The sequence below is a fragment of the Chrysochloris asiatica genome, unplaced genomic scaffold, assembly GCF_000296735.1.
Source record: "Chrysochloris asiatica unplaced genomic scaffold, ChrAsi1.0 scaffold00065, whole genome shotgun sequence".
NCBI classification, from domain to species: domain Eukaryota; kingdom Metazoa; phylum Chordata; class Mammalia; order Afrosoricida; family Chrysochloridae; genus Chrysochloris; species Chrysochloris asiatica.
Window position 1 is genome coordinate 11,736,318 of NW_006408583.1, and position 19,794 is coordinate 11,756,111.

Sequence of the window (19,794 nt, forward strand, 5' to 3'; positions counted from 1 at the left end):
GAAAATACCATGGCTTGGGTCAGGCGCACCTTAGTCCTCAAGCTGACATCTTTGCTCTTCAATACTTTAAAAAGGTCTTGTGCAGCAGATTTGCCTAATGCAATACGTCATCTGATCTCTTGACTGCTGTTTCCATGAGTCTTTCCACCTGGAAATGAGCCTGGTCTAAGGCAGGGGAGCAGTCCCTGAGCCCACCTCGTCAGCCCTTCAGTCAGAAGCTGAGGGAATATGCTACTGTGCCCTCAAAATGCTTTTCGCTTTTCGCCTCCACAGCTCCTCTGAAACACTGGGGCTGAGGGAACAAGGAAAGGAAGACAGCAGAGGATGGGGAGCTAGTAAATAGGTTCCAAAACATGCTGACGACTTGCTTAGACTCCACTGCTGTCTTCTAAATTTGAAGGGATTTTATTAGCCTATATCGGTTAGTCCTTGGAGCTTTAAGAACGCCAGTGCTGCTTTGTTACAAGAAAGAATATTCATTCTAAAGAAAGCTATCTAAAAAAACAATTTCTCAAAACAGCTTCTTTTTCATTTTTCCTTTTCCTTTGAAAATAAACGAATTAACCATGTAAGGACCTTGTAGGACTTGGGTTTTGGCTTGGTGCCTACAAAATACAAAAATGTGTGTGGTGTAATGAAATGCTGGTAATAAACATTAAAGTATGTACTACACTTCTGATAAAACTGATGTCTACACATGTCTATTATACCTATAAATAACCTCATGTGTCTGAGACTGATTTTTCAGAAGTTCTAAAGTTTATATTATCAGTTTGACATGTAAAATATTTTTAAAACTCTCATGATGTTATTGTTGTTGTTAAGTACCTTTGAGTTGATTTCAACTCCTAATAACCCTGTATATGGTTTCCAAGGAGCTTATGGTGGTTTTGAACTGCTGATCTTGTGGATTGGAGTCCAGTGCTGATGCTACAGCACCATTAGGCTTTATGTTCAAGTAGTTATATAGACTGGTGTGAGTTTCTGATCAGAGAAATTAAGTGGATACAACTATCTTCTCTTTCAAATGCTCCGAATATAATCTAAGTAAGCCTTTATATTGGCAATAGTAAAGGGGAGACTTCTGCACTAACAGATTCTTTACATAAGGTTATATCTCAAATTATTTGTCTCTTAGTCACAGCTTTTGACACTCAGGGGCCACTGAGTAGAGAATATTACAAACAAAACTTAAACAAGCCAAGTCTTTTTCATGATTCCTCCATTTACTCTTATCACAGGTACCTTTATAATCACAGCTGTACATGTCATTCAGTGCTAACAAGAAATTATTTCAGTCCCTCAAAAAGTTTAATCGAACTACCATATGATCCAGAAATTCCCATGCTAGGTGCATACCCAACTGAAAGCAGAGATGCAAACAGAGCCTTTTTGTGCACCGATGTTCATTACAGCATTATTCACGAAGACCAAAAAGTGGAACCTATCAACAAATAAGTGAATAAACAAAATGGGTTGTATACCATACAATGAAATATTATTCAGCCACAAAAAGAAATACAGTCTCATTACATGCCGCAACATGGATAAACCTTGAAAATACTAAGCTGAGTAAAGTCAGTCAAAAAAGGACAAATACTTAGAATTGCACTTACATGAAATAAACACATGCTACTGGTGTGGCGCTGTGGGTTGATGCGCCAGACTGCAAAGCTGTTTGAACTGCAAGCTCAGCAGTTCAAACTCACCAGCTGCTCCTTGGAAACCCTATGCAGGGTCGCTATGGGTCAGAATCGACTCGATGGCATTCAACAACAACAACAACAATGGGTTAATGTGCTGGACTGCAAAGTTGGTTTGAACAAAGTTGGTTTTCTGAGGTCAGCGGTTCAAGGTCACCAGCCGCTCATTAGAAATCCTATACTGGGTAACTACGGGTTACAACTGACTCGTTGGCACTTAACAACAACAACAACATGGACAATAAAACTGACTAGGACTTACCAGCGGTGAGAGGGAGGGAAAGAGGGAAGTCTGGACTTCTGGGACACTGAGTTTCTCTTCAGAGTGGTGGAAAAATTTAGAAACGGTTAATGGTGACGATTACACAACATGATGAACATAATTAATTTCACTTAATTAGACATAGAAATTGTTGAATTGGTATGGGTAAATCGTGTGTGTGTGTGTCTTGTTGCTGTTATGTGTTGTTGTTTCCAACTCATAGCAACCAACTGTATAGGGTTTCTAAGGAGCAGCTAGTGGGTTTGAACTACAGACCTTGTGGTTAGTTGTCCAATGCTTATCCTATAGCACCTGGCCAGGATTTCATACTATATATATATGTGTGTGTGTGTGTGTGTGTGTGTGTGTGTGTGTGTGTGTGGTGGTGGTGGTGACATCAAGTCACTTCCAACTCATATTGACGCTGTACAGGTTTCCAAGGTGGGTTTAAACCATCCACCTTGTGGTTCTCAGTCCAATGTTTACCGTACAGTGCCACACCAGGAGTCCATGTGTGTATATATAATATATATATAGAGAGAGATATATGCTGTTGCTGTTACGTGCCATCGAGTTGGTTCCGACCCATAACGACCCTGTATATGGTCACTGAGATTTTAAATTTTTACAGGAGCAGAAAGTCTCATCTTTCTCCCATGGAGCAGCTAGTGGGCTCAAACTGCCGAGCTTGTGGTTCACAGTCCAGTGCTTATCCTATGGAGCCACCCCTCCATATGAACTTTTGTAAAGTTCATGGAAAGATGGAATTAAAAGATAATATAATTTTTTAATGAATTTTTTTGAAGTCCCTTGTGTGTGCATCTGTGTGCATACTTACATATATATATACAGTTTTTCCCACAATAAAAAGGTGAAAAAATAGTCCTGGTGTGGCGCTGTGGGATAATGCATCAGACTGCTAAGTCGTTTGAACTGCAAGGTCGGTGGTTCAAGCTCACCAGCCGCTCCTTGAAAACCCTACACAGGGTCACTATGGGTCAGAATCAACTCGACGGCACTTAATTAATAACAACAACAACCTCTTAATATACAGTAATTTAAAATTTGCAGTTCACATGGCATTTCCAGGAGCTGCAGAGAATCTCTGGCTCAGGAATCATGACGTTCCTCAAGCTTTCTTCATACACATCATCTCAATCATCATCATCATCATTACTATCTGCTGAGGGCTTTAAGACCTGAGTTGTTTCATAAAAAAAAATTCCTATTTTATCCTAAGACATAGCTTAATAAATGTAGAAAGTGAAACATAAATTAAATCACACATCCCTTCTGAACTTTAGAATGATTACAAACATGATATATTTTCTTTTACATTTGAAATTTCGTGAGGAAATTATTTTATGAGATTGTCATTTATAAGATGAGACCAAAGATCTAAGATCTGAGGATTTTTCTAGGCCTATTTCCAAATAGGAGCCCTTATAGGGTAGTGGGTTACGCTTTGGAATGCTGATCACAAGGGTGGCTGTTCGAGTCTACCAGGCACTCAAAGGGAGAAAAATGAGGTTTTCTGCTGCCATAAAGATTTTCAGCCTCAGAAACTCTAGACAGGATCTCTGAGTCGGAACTGAATCAATGGCACTTAACAACAACAACAATCTACAAACAGGACCCCTGATAATGTGGTGGCTTTATGGTAGGACTGCTCACCACAAGGTCCGCAGTTTAAATCTACCAGGTACTCTGAGGAAGAAAGATGAAGCCTTCTGCTCCCCTAAAAATTGACAGCCTTGGAAAGCCTATACAGCGTTGTTATGTGCTGGAAATGACTGGACGACACATAGCCAGCCAGGTCATTTACAAATAGACCACTGACAGCTTCAGATTTCTTCAGTGTTAACCGCTAAACACCCCACACACACCCAGACACGGAGCCCAAGCCCTGTTTCTATCTTGGCACTGTTTTCTATGTTCTCCTTTGAGTCCTAATGAAGTTATAGCAGGCCAGATTCACGCTGATGGATAAGCATCATAAATACACTCTAGACAAAAGATTGCCCCACAACCCAAAGCCATGCCATACATTCCACAGAGAAAAGCTATTTGCCGGGTATGAGTTAAAAAGACTTCACTCAGAGAAAAAATAAGATATTAATATTTCATGTTTCCTTCAGTGAGTTACTTCTAAAATTAGTCATTCCAAAAAAGTTATGCCTCTTTTTAGTCAATACAGTGAGACTTCTGGCCATTGAAGAGGGGGGGGCTACTATTATTACTATACAACTCTGAAACGAAAATGTATTTTCTAAAAGCTTCAAAATTACTTGCCTTACATTTCATTGGTTACTTAATATACAGCACTCAAATAAAATAATTTTTAAACTGTGATTCTGACAACTCCAAGTTGAAATAAGTGGGGAGGAGGAAGATGTACTATCATTTGAAAAGATTTAGAGTCCCTTTTAGTTCTCTTCTTTAATTTAACAATATATATGTGTGTGTGTGCGTGTGTGTGTGCGCGCGCGTGCTTCAGAGTAATAGTGGCTGTTTGGGATTATTACAAGAAATTATCTTTTATACCTACTGAATGATTTACTGCGTTCCCCTTAATCCTTAAGTTGCATATTCATTGCTGTATTTCCCTGCAACTGCTGTCACTTAAATTGTCATGCAGAATAGGGCAAATCAGGGTCAGTTTATATAAGCGGCATCAATCTGAAGAACTTCATCAGTCTTTATTTCAAGACATTATGCAAAGAAAACTGACATTAAGAGAGTCTTAACTGACAGCAAATGAAATCAATCAGCAAATCACTAAGCCATAATAAACTCACGCAATTTGCAGATAACCCTCCTTTTCCAGGTCTTCACCTAGGCAGTCCATCAAACACTGATTTTTGTCCAAGTAACTAAAATGAATAGCAATTCTGGTTGTAACACTTGAAAGTTCAAGTGCTCACAGCCTTTAGTCCCTCAATAATAAGCATTAAGAGGTATTATCTAGTAGGGTTTTTCTTATATTTTAAAATAGCCTTCAAAAATGAAAAAAAAAAAAGATGAAAAAGGTCATTTGGATTTAGTTTTTGCCTCTTTATCACTAATGGCAGAGAAACCGTGTTCCTACCAGCTTTTCTATTTAAGGCTACTTTGTTTGAACTGAAAGTTTTAACAACAAAATATCCTGTCCTTTCAAAAGTTTTGTTTTGTTAAACTAATTTGATCTCAGATATTTCACAAACAGACAAACCTTCTTGCCATTTCACAGAGTTAGGATTTGGAGGCCAAAAGTCTTAAGTTGTGGAATAAAGGGGATAAAAGGAAGCAAGGAGAAAGCTGGAATTACTTTATATAACAGTCACTCAAACAGAAGTAGAGGTAGGTGCTGGTAAACTGGAACTGCCAACCTTGTGGTCAGCAGGCCAACGCTTAACACACTAAACTACAAGGGCTCCTATTTATAAATTGTTGTTGTTGTTAAATGTAGTCGAAAATCCTCAGCCCTTGGATCTTTGGTCTAATCTTGTTAGTATGGCTTTATAGTGAACAGTAAAGAAAGGAGCTCTGGTAGCATAGTGGTTACGAATTGGGCTGTGAATCTCAAGGTCAGCAGTTCAAAACTAACAGCTGCTCTGCGGGAGAAAGATGAGGCTTTCTGCTCCCGTAAAGATTTACAGCCTCGGAAATCCTGTGCAGGGTTGCTATGCATCGGAACTGACTCCATGACGCTTAACAACAATGAAACACTAAGGTTGTTCATCATTGTATTCTTTTGATTATACATGCATTACTGCAAAAAAGAAACTTGCATCGAACAGGCCAGCAGTCAAAATCCTTCCAATTTCATCAAAAATTCTTCCAATTTCATGTAAAAAGAACTCTCATACGCACGGGATGGCATCTGACCTTCCACAATTCTATGAGTGAGAACAAGGCAGGCTTTGGGACCCCATTTAAAGCTGAGGAAATGGGGCTCAGTGTTGTTGAATGACTTGCCCATGTGTTTAAATGACTGACGAGGACCTGGTTCCCAGCATTCCAATTCTCCACATAGGCTGGCTCCAACACACATTGCTTGGCTCTTTCCCCAGCAAACAGAAGTATTTTATCTCTTTTAAAAAGTACGTTTTTAAAAAGCAATTCTGATTTTGATCAACATGATGTTTCTAGAAGTCAGTGACATACAGAAAATTGCATAGATTTGAGATTGCCAGCTTCCTATAATCTGACTTACTTGCTTGTCTTTGTTGTTGTTGTTGTTATTGTTGGATGCCATCGAATCGGTACTGACTCATAGCGACCCTATGCATAGACCCTATGCAGGAACGGAACACTGCCCAGTCCTGGGCTAACCTCACAATCGTTGCTATGTTTGAAGCCATTGCTGCTGCCACTATGCCAATCCACTTCGCTGGGGGCTATGCCATGGGTACTTTAAATACCAACATGGTTACCCGTGGTGGGCAGGTTTCAGCAGAGCTTCCAGATGAAGACAGACTAGGAAGAAGGAGAGACACACTACTTTCGAATATTTAGCTTGTCTTTTATAAGGGCAAAAATCACAACCTGAAATTGAAAATGAGGCAAGTTTACAAGGAAATATTTTGATCTGGTCAAGGAAATTTACATACTAAATATAAGGGGAAATCTTTCTGTAGGTATCTATTGTTGTTCTGACTCACAGTGAACCCCTAGGACAGAGTCAAACTGTTAAGGGTTTCCACAGCTATCATCTTTATGAACGCTGACTCTCCATACATGCAGTTATGTCTTTCTCCCATGGAGCAGTTGTGGGTTCAAACCACCTTTCTGTTTGCAGCCGAATGGTTAACTACTGTGTTAGCGGTGACTTAATTATCCCTTAGTGCTTTCATACCTGCCCAGTACACAGTAGAATGGATATAGTTGTCAGGTCCAGTCACGTCAGTTCTGACTCATAGCGACTCAATGTACAACAGAAGAAAACACTGCCTCATTGTGCACCGTCCTCACAGTAGTTGTAGAGCTGGAGTCCATTGGTACAGCCCATGCCGATCCATCTCGTTGAGGGCCCTTTTTCGCTGGCATTCTACTTTAGCCAGCACTATGTCCTTCTCCAGACACTGGTCTTTCCTAATAACATTTCCAAAGGTTCAGCATCCTCACTTCCTTCCAACGAGCATTCTGACTGTACTTCTTCCAAGACAGATTTGCTTGTTCTTCTGACAGCCTGTGGTATAGTCAGTCTCCTAGGCCAGCACTATAATTCAAATGCATCAATTCTTCTCAGGTCTTCTTTATTCACTCACCAGCTTTCACATGCATATGATGTAATTGAAAATGCAAAGACTTGGATCAGATGCACCTTCATCCTCAAAGTGACATCTTAGCTTTTCACAGTTTAAAGAGGTCTTTTGCAGCAGAAATGCCTGATATAATATGTCTTTTGATTTCTTAACTGCTGCTTCCATGGGTATTGATTGTGGATCCAATTAAAGTGAAAGTATTGATACATTAACAATTTCTCTATTTATCATGATTTTGCTTAATGGTCCAACTGTGAAAAATTTATTTGCTGTATATGTTAAGGTGGAATCTATACTGGGAGTCTGGGTGGCACTGTAGGATAAGCACTGGACTTCTAACCACAAGGCCAGGGGTTCAAACTCACCAGCCACTCCTCAGAAATCCTTTACAGGGTTGCTATGAGTCCAAACTGACTCAACAGCACTTAACAATAATAACAATAAAAAAAATTCATCAGTAAGTGTTTCAAGTCCTCTTCACTTTCAGCAAGCAAAATTGTGTTATCTGCATAGTGCAGGTTTTTAATGACTCTTTCTCCAATCTTGATGCCACATTCTTCTTCATATAGTACAGTTTCTTGGATTATTTGTTCAGCATACAGATTGAATAAATATGGTGAAAGAATACAACCCTGATACACTTTTCCTAATTTTAAAATATGCAGTGTTCCCTTATTCTGTTTGAACAACTGCCTCTTAGTCTATTGTACGGGTTTCACATGAGCACAATTAAGTGTTCTGGAATATCCATTTTCCCCAACGTTAACTGTACGTAAACTGTTATGATCCACACAGTCGAACATCTTTACATAATCAAAGAAAGCACAGGTAAAAAATCTTGCTAGTATTCTTAGCATTCAGTAAAAATTCATCTGACATTAGTAATGATATCCCTCATCCCATAGCCTCTTCTGAATCTGGTTTAAATTTCTGGCAGTGCCCCATTGATGTACTCCTGTACCCGCTTTTTAATTATCTTCAGCAAAATCTTACCTGCATGTAATATTAATGATATTACTTTATAATTTCCACATTCTATTGGCTCACCCTTGTTTGAAGTCAGCCTGTATATGGAGCTCTTCTGCTTGGTTGTTCTGGTAGCTGTCTCTAGATTTCTTGGCATGGATGAGTGAGCACTTCCAATGCCATATCCATTTGTTGAAACATCTCAATTGACATTCTCTCAATTTCTGAAGTCTTGTTTTTCTCCAATGCCTTCAGTGAAGCTTAGAATTTTTTTCCTCCATTACCATCAGTTCTTGATCATATATATTTAACCTCCTGAAATGGTTGAACATCATCAATTCTTTTCTGGGACAGTGATTGTGTATTCGTTTCATTTTCTTTTGATGCTCCCTGCATCTTTCAATATTTTGCCCATTTTCTTCACTTCCTTTAGTTTGAAAGCTGCTGAGTGTGTTCTTCAGATGACAGATGCTATCATCTCCATTTTCCAGATGAGGAAAGTGACATGCAAAGTGGAAGGCCAAGAGTTCATAGAAAACAGCAACTCTAGAATAGAATTCCAGTGGCATTTTCAGCACTACAAGGATGATCATCAAGATCCATCTTTCATTAAAAAGGACAATGCCATTTCCATTAGAAAAAGACAACAAATGGATAAGATAGTAAGAAGTCCTGATCCCCTTGTGACACGTGTCTACAGGACAAAAGATTTCAATTTCCAGACAACTGTATAACCTCTTCAACCTTCTGTGATACTCACTCTGCTTTGATTTTACTTTCTTCCCAACTGTCCTTCTTTGTAATAAACAAAGTAAGAAATGATAAATAAATACAAAACTGGAAAAAGGGCTTTATAAATCATGCATAGTTTTTAAATAATTCATATCAGATTTTACTTAATGTCAGTTCACATTACTGATACCACATCATTTCCACAGAAAGGAATTCATTAATATTTTCAGCTGAGTAAGGTATAGGGCTTTTCTTTTTTTTTTTTAGATTCCTCAAAACTGTAGCATGATACAGATGTTTGCATGCCATCCCATCCTCTTTAAAAAGCAAAAAGAGATGAAAGTTCCAACAAGCAAAGAGAAACTTAGCACAGGTCTCAACTACAACCCATGAGTAGAGATGTAAAGATGTCACATCTACTAAATATCGCAAAGACTATTTGAATTCTTAGCTTTAACAGATATGTCTTGCAAATGTTAGCTCTCATTAATATCCATGACTATTTTAACAATGGATATGAAGAAAAATCTTTTTCTACAGTGAATTTTAAAAAATAAAATCTAGAGAATAAGAAACAAATGAATGGTGCATGTAGCAACTGGTAAAATATCTGGATCAAAAATTTAAATACGAAACATACTTGGTCATGTAACTCAAGGCTGTGTCCTGAATATCTGAGTGATACATTCACTCTTCTGCTTCCACCATCACCAAAAAAAGGACAAATCAAACATTAGACACCGGAAGACAAGGAAGGATGAAGGGCGGACTTGTGTGATAATATGGACACTGCTCTATAATGATGAATGTGCTGGGCTGAGACTGAGAGCTAACAGACAAATTCTTCCCAGTCATGAGAATCTACGAGAAGATACAGGCTGAGGACAAGGCAGAACTCGATGAAAACTAGTCCTACTGCTGCTGAATTCAACCTAAGAGAACTACTACCAGCCTAGTTTGTATTATACCCTCAAAATATTCATTGTTTTGTGCACATTAAGATTTTATTTCTTGTGAAATGTTGCTCCACAGCACTGATTCCAGCTCTATTACCTGGAAACTTTGAAAAAGCTTGATTTCTACTTGTGCATAAGCAAACCTTCAAAACAGAATTCTTAAATTCTAATTACCAAAACATATTTTCTATGCCAATATTGTGCCATGGAATAACATGTCTTCCTAGTATCAGTAAGAAAAAACAAAAACAAAATCTCACTAATTCTTATATTCATCCTCAAGTTCGGACTTAAATATAGAAACAATTTCAGGTAATGCCAGATATTCTTGATATCTTGTTACTGAAAGTATCCTATTTACCAAAAAGATCAGACTTTTAATCTCAAACATTCAAAACACAGCCAGGGACCAAGAAAAAAATGAAAAAGAATGTCTGAGACAAACAGCTGTTAGAAAATTTCTACTCTTCACTTCACTGCAGAGTATCTCTTAGATGGGAACTGTGAGCACTTGCGCAAAATAAGGACACAATGGAGACCAAAGTTATAGAAGTTATAGAAGGAGGAGATAGCTTTCTTTCATCATCTGAAAGTACAGAGCCACATCTTCTAAAGGAGATTAAAGAACAAACACAAGTCATTTAAGAGTAAACAGGAATGGTCTTTCCAGGGGCAACTGGGAAAGATGTTTCAAAAACATTACTTTGATGCAGCAAGTACACTAATTCACTCTAGAGAAAAAGGAGAATTATGTACATATTTGTGTGCAAGGATATTCACTGCCACCACATTCATAGTAACCAAGCAATTGGACGTGGCTCAAATACCCATCAATAGAAAACGGATGAACTATATTGTGGTAGATGCAAGTAGTGGAATACAATGCAGTGATGAAAAGTAATTATATAAATGTGTACAAGGGCCTTCAAAAGTTCATGGAAAATGGATTTAAAAGATAATGGAATTCTTTCATAAACTTTTTGAAGCCCCCTCACATTTACTGACAAGAAAGGCATCCATGGTGTTATTTGGTGACAGAAATACTTAGAAGATGGGATGGCCCTGTGATTGTTTAAAAGCATATAGATATTACACATAAATTGCATATGCATGTGTGTTTACATTTATGACTAAAAGAATGCACACCCAAGTTTTTACATCAGTTATCTCTGATGGCAGAATTACAATGATGTTTGTGGTGCTGGTAAGGTGCTATAAGATAAGCAGCCGACCACAAGGTCGATTTGAACCTCAAGGTCAGCGCTTGTTTTAAACTCACCAGCCACTCCTCAGAAACCCTACACAGGGTTGCTACAAGTCAGAATTGACTCTACAGCATTTAACAACAACAACAACTACTTTTCTTAAGAATCTGACTTTTTATTGCCATGATCATGTACAACTTTTTAAATTTTTGTTGTTGTTATAACAATTTATAATTTTTAAACATTATTAAATGTTTAAATATCTACAGTATTAAACATTTGTATATACTGTTCTGCTGTTTTAATATTACCATTTATGTCTGATAATGAGCCAGAATTTTTTAAATTCTTAATTAACTATATCATATACTTTTTATTTAAAAAACTATATTTGACATGCTTAACAAGATCCAATGTGATGGATTTTTATGTTTCAAGACTTCATTTGCTTTCTGAAATTCACTTACATAGATAACTTGGAAAAGAAAAAAAATCTACATGATGCATACTTTCCAGGGAAATTGCCTTTTCCAACAACTCTTTAATTTCTAAACATGTCAAAATGTAAACATTTCTTGTAAAGCAATTAGAAGACTGCCATAGCAGTAATATAACAGAGAAGACAAGCATAATGTACCAATCAGGCTTCTTGATGGAGTCCTGGAGTGGCGCTGTAGGATAAGCACTGGACTGCTAACCTCAGGTCAGCAGTTCAAACCCACCAGTCAGTCCTCAGAAACCGTATACAGAGTCTATATGAGTTGGAACCAACTCAACAGCACTTAACAACAATGAGGGACTTCTTGATATTTTTACTTCTTGACAGTTTAGGTATACTTATAATTCATTTCATCTTTCTATCCCCCCCCCCCCAAAACAATTCCCATCAATATGCTCTTTATGATTTAGCTATACTTGTTGTTAACTGTCATCAAGTTGGTTCCAACTTATAGCAATCCTGAATAGGGTTTGTTTGCAGGAGCAGAAAGTCTTATCTTTCTCCCATGGAGTGGCCGGTGGGCTTTCGAACTACAAACTTTAGGGTTCGCAGTCCAAGGGGCTAAAAAAAAGTTCGTGGAAAAATTCCATTACCCTTTCATTCAATTTTTCAACAGACTCTTTGAAGCACCTTAATACAACAAAATTGCTCCAAAAAATTTTCTACAAAATAAGTATTAAATGTAAAAACAAAACAAAGCAAAACCATGGTATTCAAAAATCATGTGTGTAACAGAACTAAAAACCATAGCAAGTAAGTGCTATGTGATGACATGGTGGGCTAGAGGTGATTAAAGGGTTACTGTATTTATGGAGAAGGCTTTGTTGTTTAAAATGTTTCTAAATAAGGGGTTTCACATTGAAGCTGCTCTAATTAAGTGTCTATAAACATATATTTACAAAATATGTTATATTTCCAGAGGTGTGGCTATTTTCACTAGACTTTACAGCATTTTATGAGGTGACTCAGGGGGAAGGGGGTTGTTCTTAAATGCAATAAGCTTACAAGTGGAGTCCTGGTGTGGACCGCAAGTTCGGTGATTCATACCCACCAGCAGCTCCTCAGAAACCCTCTACAGGGTCACTGAGAGTGGGAATCGACCCTATGGCACTTAACAACAACAAGCTCACAAGTGAAAAAACACCTGCAGAACTCGGGCAAAGGCAGCTTCCTGAGCCACCTGACCAGTGTATAATGGAGCATTCATTCACGCACGTATCCTAAGTGCCTCTTCTGCACCAAAACCAAGTCCCTGGCTTCATGCAGCTTGTGTGCTAACATTAGTGTTTGCAATGTCCCCGTCACTATTCCAACCCTGTCGAAGTATTAACTCACCATCACCTAGCACGGTGAATTGGGACCTCTGATTATCTCCATTTTGCAGGTGGAGAGGTTGAGACACACCAGTGAAGTAACCTGCCTGGTTAACACTGTTTTGTCTCCACTCTCCGTTCTGTCCACACAAACAAAAGGGAATTCTATAGCTGGACTCTACCTTTAACATTTTTCTCTTTGTAAAACAAAACCAGTACGTCGTGGTCTGCAGAAGGCAGACATGGACCACAATACTGGTTCCCCTACTCACAATTCAAAAATCACAATTCCAAGTATAAGATCATGAGTAAGAAGCATCATCGTTATAAAGATGGGTACATTTTGTTGTTGTTGTTTAATCACAAAGTCCTCTGGAGTCACACTACAGTGGCCTTTTTGCTCTGAAGCTAACTGCTCTACTCTGGGTGCGTTTTATTTCTCTCCAGTGTTCTAGTCAAGTCTGATGTCCTACTAAGTGGGAGATGAATCCACAGGCAGCATCGTACTACCCACACCATAGGCACTTCCACTCCAGCAAAGAAGCATCGGAAGTCCTGGGAGGGGGGGAAAGGAAGGGTTCTCTGGAGGGAGGCCTCACTGCACTTCAAGTGACAAGGAACAGGAAAGAAGCAGCCAAATGAAGCTGATCTTGATCAAAATTATGAAAGCCTTTGAAAATGGACTGAAAAGCAAGGAGTCAAATAGACAAATATGGAGGAAAAGTTTCTAAATTTAGAACCATTCCACAAAGTAAAAATAAACACACAGCCACCGTGTTGTTGTTATTGTTAAGTGCCACTGAGTCAGTACTAACTCAGTGAAAGTCTGGACAGGGTCTTCAAGCAGTGGCTGGTGAGTTTGAACTGCTGACCTTACAGTTAACAGTCCAGTGCTAATCCTACAGCACCACACCAGGACTCCTTATGAGCCATGACAACAAGCTACTGCAGCCCACATTTCCTTTACTAAAATGATAGTTCAGTACTTTGGCCTATAACTAAAGTATATTGTATTCCTAATTTTACATATATTTTTTTAGAGATACTGGCTGTTGTTGTTGTTATGTGCCGTTGAATCGGTTCCAACTCATAGCGACCCTGTATAGGGTTTCCAAGGAGCGGCTGGTGAGCTTGAACTGCCAACCTTGCAGGTCAAACTGACAATGTAGTCCAGCACATTAACCCACAGTGCCACAGCAGGACTCCAGATATACTGGTAGGAAATCTAATAAAGGAGTCCTGTTGTGGTGCAATGGGTTAATGCGCCAGACTGCAAAGCCGTGTGAACTGCAAGGTCAGTGGTTCAAGCTCACCAGCTGCTCCTTAGAAACCCTATACAGGGTCGCTACGGGTTGGAATCGACTCGATGGCACTTAACAACAACCTAATAAAAGAAGCAAAGGGTATTTTTTAATTGTAAGATCTTAATTTTTGTGTTAATAAGTTAAATGAGACTATGGTGTATATGAAAAAATTCAAGCCTTGACTGTCGTTATTGAAAGATTCTCTGGGAAAATTACTGAATGATGCAGAAAGCATCAAAAGAAGATGGAAGGAATACACACAGTCACTGTACCAAAAGGAAATGGTACATGTTCAACCGTTTCAATAGGTAGCATATGATCAACAGCCAATGACTGGCAAAGAACAAGGCACCAGGAATTGATGGAATCAAAATTGAAATCTTTCAAGAAAGTGAGGCAGCACAGGAGATACTCACTCATCTCTGCCAAGAAATTTGGAAGACAACTATCTGGCTGACTGATTAGAAGAGATCCATATTTGTGCCCATTCCAAAGAAAGGTGACCCAATGGAAAGCGGAAATCATCAGACAATCTCCTTGATATCCCATGTGAGTAAAGTTTTACTAAAGGTAATACAGAAATGGATGCAAGCATATATTGACAGAGAGCTTCCTGAGGTTCAAGCCAGATTCAGAAGAGGCTGTGGAACGAGGGATATCATTGCTGATGTCCGATGGCTCTTGGCTGAAAGCAGAGAATATCAGAAAGATGTTTACCTGTGCTTCATTGACTATGCAAAGGCTTTCGATTGTGTGCATCATGACAAGCTATGGACAACATTGCAAAGTATGAGTATTCCGGAACCCTTTATTGTGCTTATGAGGAGTCTGTACATGGACCAAGAGGCAGTTGTTCAAACAGAACATGGGAACACTGAATGGTTTAAAACTAAGAAAGGTGTGCGACAGGGTTGTATTCTTTCACCATACTTATTCAACCTGTATGCTGAGCAAATAATCCAAGAAGCTGGGTTCTATGAAGAAAAATGTGGCATCAGGATTGGAGGAAGACTCATTAACAACCTGCGATATGCAGATGATATAACCTTGCTTGCTGAAAGTGAAGAGGACTTAAAACATTTACTGATGAAGATCAAAGAGCACAGCCTTCGATATGGATTACATCTCAATGTCAAGAAAACAAAAATCCTCACCACTGGACCAGTAAACAACAACATTCTTATCAACGGAGAAAAGATTGAAGTTGTCAAGGACTTCATTCTTCTTGGATCAACTATCAACACTCATGGAAGCAGCAGTCAAGAAATCAAACGACGTATCACATTAGGTAAATCTGCTGCACAAGACCTTTTTAAATGTTGAAGAGCAAAAAGATCAGCTTGAGGACTAAGGTATGCCTGACCCACGCCATGGTATTTTCAATAACCTCACAGGCAAGTGAAAGCTGGACAGTGAATAAGGAAGACTGTGGAAGAACTGATGCTTTTGAGTTATGGTGTTGGAGGAGAACATTGAAGTGCCATGGGCTGCCAAAAGAACCAATAGATCCATTTTGGAATAAGTGAAGCCAGAATGCTCCTTGGAGGCCAGGATGGCCAAACTCCATCTCTCATACTTCATACATATTGTCAGGAGGGGCCAGTCTCTGGAGAAGGATATCATGTTTGGTAAGGTGGAGGGTCAGAGAAAAAGAGGAAGACCCCCAACGAGATGGACTGACAAAGTGGCAGCATCGATGAACTCAAGCGTGGCAACAGTAGTGAGGTTGGCCCAGGATTGGGCAGTGTTTCATTCTCCTGTGCATAAGGTCGCTATGAGTCAGTACCAACTGGATGGCACCTAACAACAAAAACAACAACAACAACATGGTGTATATGGAGTCCTGGTGTGGCACTGTCAGATAATGCACTGGACTGCAAGGATGGTTTGAACGGCAAGATCTGTGGTTCAAACTCGATAGGCCGCTTCTTGGAAACCCTATACAAGGTCACTATTTGTCAGAACTGACTAGATGGCACTTAACAACAACAATATAGCATATGTAAAAAATATTAACATAGCCCTGCTGGGACTGACATTAATTCTGTACAAGACAAAACTTTGACATAATCATAAACTGAGAAATGAAAACTAAACTTTATTTTAAATCTCAAAATATGAAACGAAATGAGTTTTAAGGAATGTTTCCCTTTTAAATACACTGAAAAAGTACAGGCACATTGATAGTATCTTTTGGAATATCAGGCTCCCTATGGAGTCCTGGAAGGAGCTCTGGTAGCGTAGTGGTTACGAATCGGGCTGCTAACCTCAGGGTCAGCAGTTAGAAACTATCAGCTGTTCCGTGGGAGAAAGATGAGACGTTCTGCTCCCGTAAAGATTTACAGCCTCAGAAACCCTGCACAGGGTCACTATGAGTCAGAACCGACTCCACGGCACATCACAACAACAACAATGGAGTCCTGGTGTGGTGCTGTGGGCTAATGCGTCAGACTGCAAAGCTGTCTGAACTGCAAGGTTGATGGTTCAAGCTCTCACTATGGGACGGAATCAACTCGACAGCACTTAACAACAACAACAAATGTGGCACTGTAGGATGAAACACTGGACTGTAAAGTCGGTTTGAAGTGCAAAGCCAGACTTCAAACCAGCTGCTTCTCAGAAGCCCTATACAGAATTACTGAGTCAGAACTGACTCGATGGCACCTAAAAACATAACTTGTATAATATTAATGTATAATTCTAATAAAGATATGGGCATCAAGAGGAGAAGAAAGCATACGCTTTTTTACCCAATTAAGTAGTTTGTTTTACCCAATTAAAAAATAATTCAACCCTAAGGAAAAAAAATTATCACAATGCTAAAACAGTGGCAGAGAATACAAAGGTAACTGTGGTATCTGAAAATAAAAATGCTCCTCAAAAGAAATTCCTTTACTAAATCTGCTTAGAAGTTATTTGGAGCTTTACGATTTGGGGTTTTGAGCTTTATCAATGCAGTATACCAGTGTGAACACATAACAATATTCATTTAAACTAAGCATGAAAGGGTAAAATATCCTCCAATACCAAGGACAGTTAGGCTCCGTCTTGTTGAAATTAAATTATCACACATAACTATTGTTGGGCATACGTCGGATTCATATTTTTAAGTTCTAGGTATTTCTTCTGATAATTTTATCAATGGTGATTTATTTTAAAGCAACAAGAACAACAAATTGAGACTAGCTTGTGGAGATAACTGTCTAGACTCTTCCTGTTCTCTGCTGATAAAAAATTATGTTTGTTTAATACTGACTTAGGTAAAAAAAACCTTGGTTTTTCCCTTGTGAAAATACTTTTCTGGGTTATTTAATTGGCTACTTCTAGGTTTTAAATTGGGGGGCAGGGGAACCACAATTATTTGTGAAGCATACTGTTACATAATAGAAGAAAAAGGAAGACACATGTATTTGCATCTCCTTTAAGTTGTTATTCACAAGATTTTGAGGTTTGTATCTCTCCAGTTAGTGTATTTTATTTTTCTGCCCATCTCAGTAGCAAACAATGTGATTTAGACTCTAACCTGGCACGCTACCACCTCTGGCCCGCCCTTGAGCCCCTCCATTGCAAAGGTCTCCAGGTGCAGTTTGGGAAGCTGTAGGGCGAAGTCATTCCTACTTGCCGCAGTCCGTGACAGTGAGATTTGATCTCTGACCTAAAGGGAAAAAAACAGCATCAATGGTAATTCCCCTTCAGACACATTAACTGGGATGAACTGGGTCCCCTTGAGCCCACTGAGTGGACTTGCATTGATCGCTGGACCTGAAATCCATGAATAAATTTAGGACTAATTGATTTTTCGTTGCAAATAAATCTCTAATTCAGAGTGCTGGGGGAGAATGTTAAGAAGAAAAAGCATCCTCCTGCTTGCCAGGAGGGAGGAGAAGAAGAGTCACGCACGCACTTCTGATCAAGAGGTTTCTAAGTCTTTTTTTTTTTTTTTCAGAGTTCCATCCTCAAAATCAAAAGGAAAGGAGGAACAATTATTTACTAAATTGATAACAAACCACAGTCCCCAAGTTATTATAAATAATTTTCTTGATAATACTGAATTTAACTGGTATTAACTGGTAGATATTTGATGAAGTATTAGTCTTTGAAAAGAAAACTTCAGTGATATGGGACCCGGAATAAAAAACAAATATACTCAACACAAAAGGGCACTTTTGAAATATAAGAGGTTTGTTTGCCTTTTTGCCTCTTCTTAAAAATGCTAAAAAAATTTTAACTCAAGTCTGTCTTCATGATTAAAATACATATAAACCAACTAGTCACACAACTTCTAAATAAGACAACACTGAGATGAAATCAGTAGTATTTATGCTATATTTAAGTATTCTGAAAGGTAACAATACAAACACAGCACAGAAGCAAGAGAAAATACAGATTTGCAAGTCTGTTACAGAATCACCTGCAGTTGGTATTACACTGCCACCTTCTGGAAAGATGAGGAAACACTTCCTGTAGAGTATAACTTCAGCGAAGAAAGGCTCAGAGGCATGTGTTTCGGTTTTCAACTTCCAAACTTAGTAAAAGCCTTAAAATTCCAATTACATTTGCATTTCAGATCAGTAAGCTGTAATTTTTCATTATATGATTTAATGATAGGATTATCATATATAGGCATATGCCCTACTTTCCTTATGCTTGAATAGATTTTAATAATTTAGCTTTGATAGTACATATTTACTTAATAAATATTATGCAACTATCTCAAAGACACAGGATACAAAGAGTTTTTTGAGTTAGAAAGGTGAAAACTAGGAGAATAATAGCAATAATATCAACTGCATAAATAAATGTGTTTATATCTATGAGCAATTTCAAATATAAATTGGCAATAATATATCATAGAAAACTCAGCCTTCATTTTTCTTTTACTTGGACAAGCCTTTAAGGCTGTTAGAATTACTTCTCATATATGAATAAACTCTATATGAAATGTACATGTCCTAGAATTGCTTCTGGTATGTGAATGAACCGCATATGAACTGTACACATCCTAGAATTGCTTCTTGGTAATATGAACAAATTGTATAGAAATATACACATTCCACAAACCTACAATGCTCCTTTAACCAGCAAACACACACACACACACACACACACATGATGTCTTTAATTGTTCATGCTAATCTATGAGCATAAAAATTATTATATTTCCCAAGGTAATCATAAGAATTTCTGTCAATACGGATGGCTGCAAAAGCATACACTGTAATGCAATTTTTATAATAGTGTGAGTACTACACGCACAGTGCAGTCACAATTCATAATATATGTTTATCCATAACAAACATTCACCAGAGTCTTCAATCAGGATGGGAATGCTATTAAACTTACTTAACATAACAAGATAAAACATATTTTACAAGTATATTTGTTTTAGGTTTTATATTTTATATGTTTGATGCCTTCTCTTACCTTTTTTTTTTTTTTTTTTTTGTCACTGGTGTGCACACAGATAAAAGAAAACATTAATGTGGATTAAGGTACTGAGAATTTATCAACATCAAACCACTAGTGTTTTGCCTTCTACCCTTCTGAACCAAAGTCAATAGATCTAAATATTTTACTGCACCCTGGCCAATTCATTGTTTGATGTTTA

At 38.3% G+C, this 19,794-nt stretch overlaps 1 protein-coding gene across 1 annotated transcript in view; it reads right to left on the minus strand.

The window, feature by feature from the left end:
- Nucleotides 1-19,794, minus strand: part of CCDC171 (coiled-coil domain containing 171) — a 399,920-nt gene that overhangs the window by 111,802 nt on the left and 268,324 nt on the right. The window contains exon 23 of the mRNA XM_006864480.1: nt 17,710-17,841. Coding sequence (XP_006864542.1) covers nt 17,710-17,841 — 132 coding nt within the window. The remainder of the gene's footprint in view (nt 1-17,709; nt 17,842-19,794) is intronic.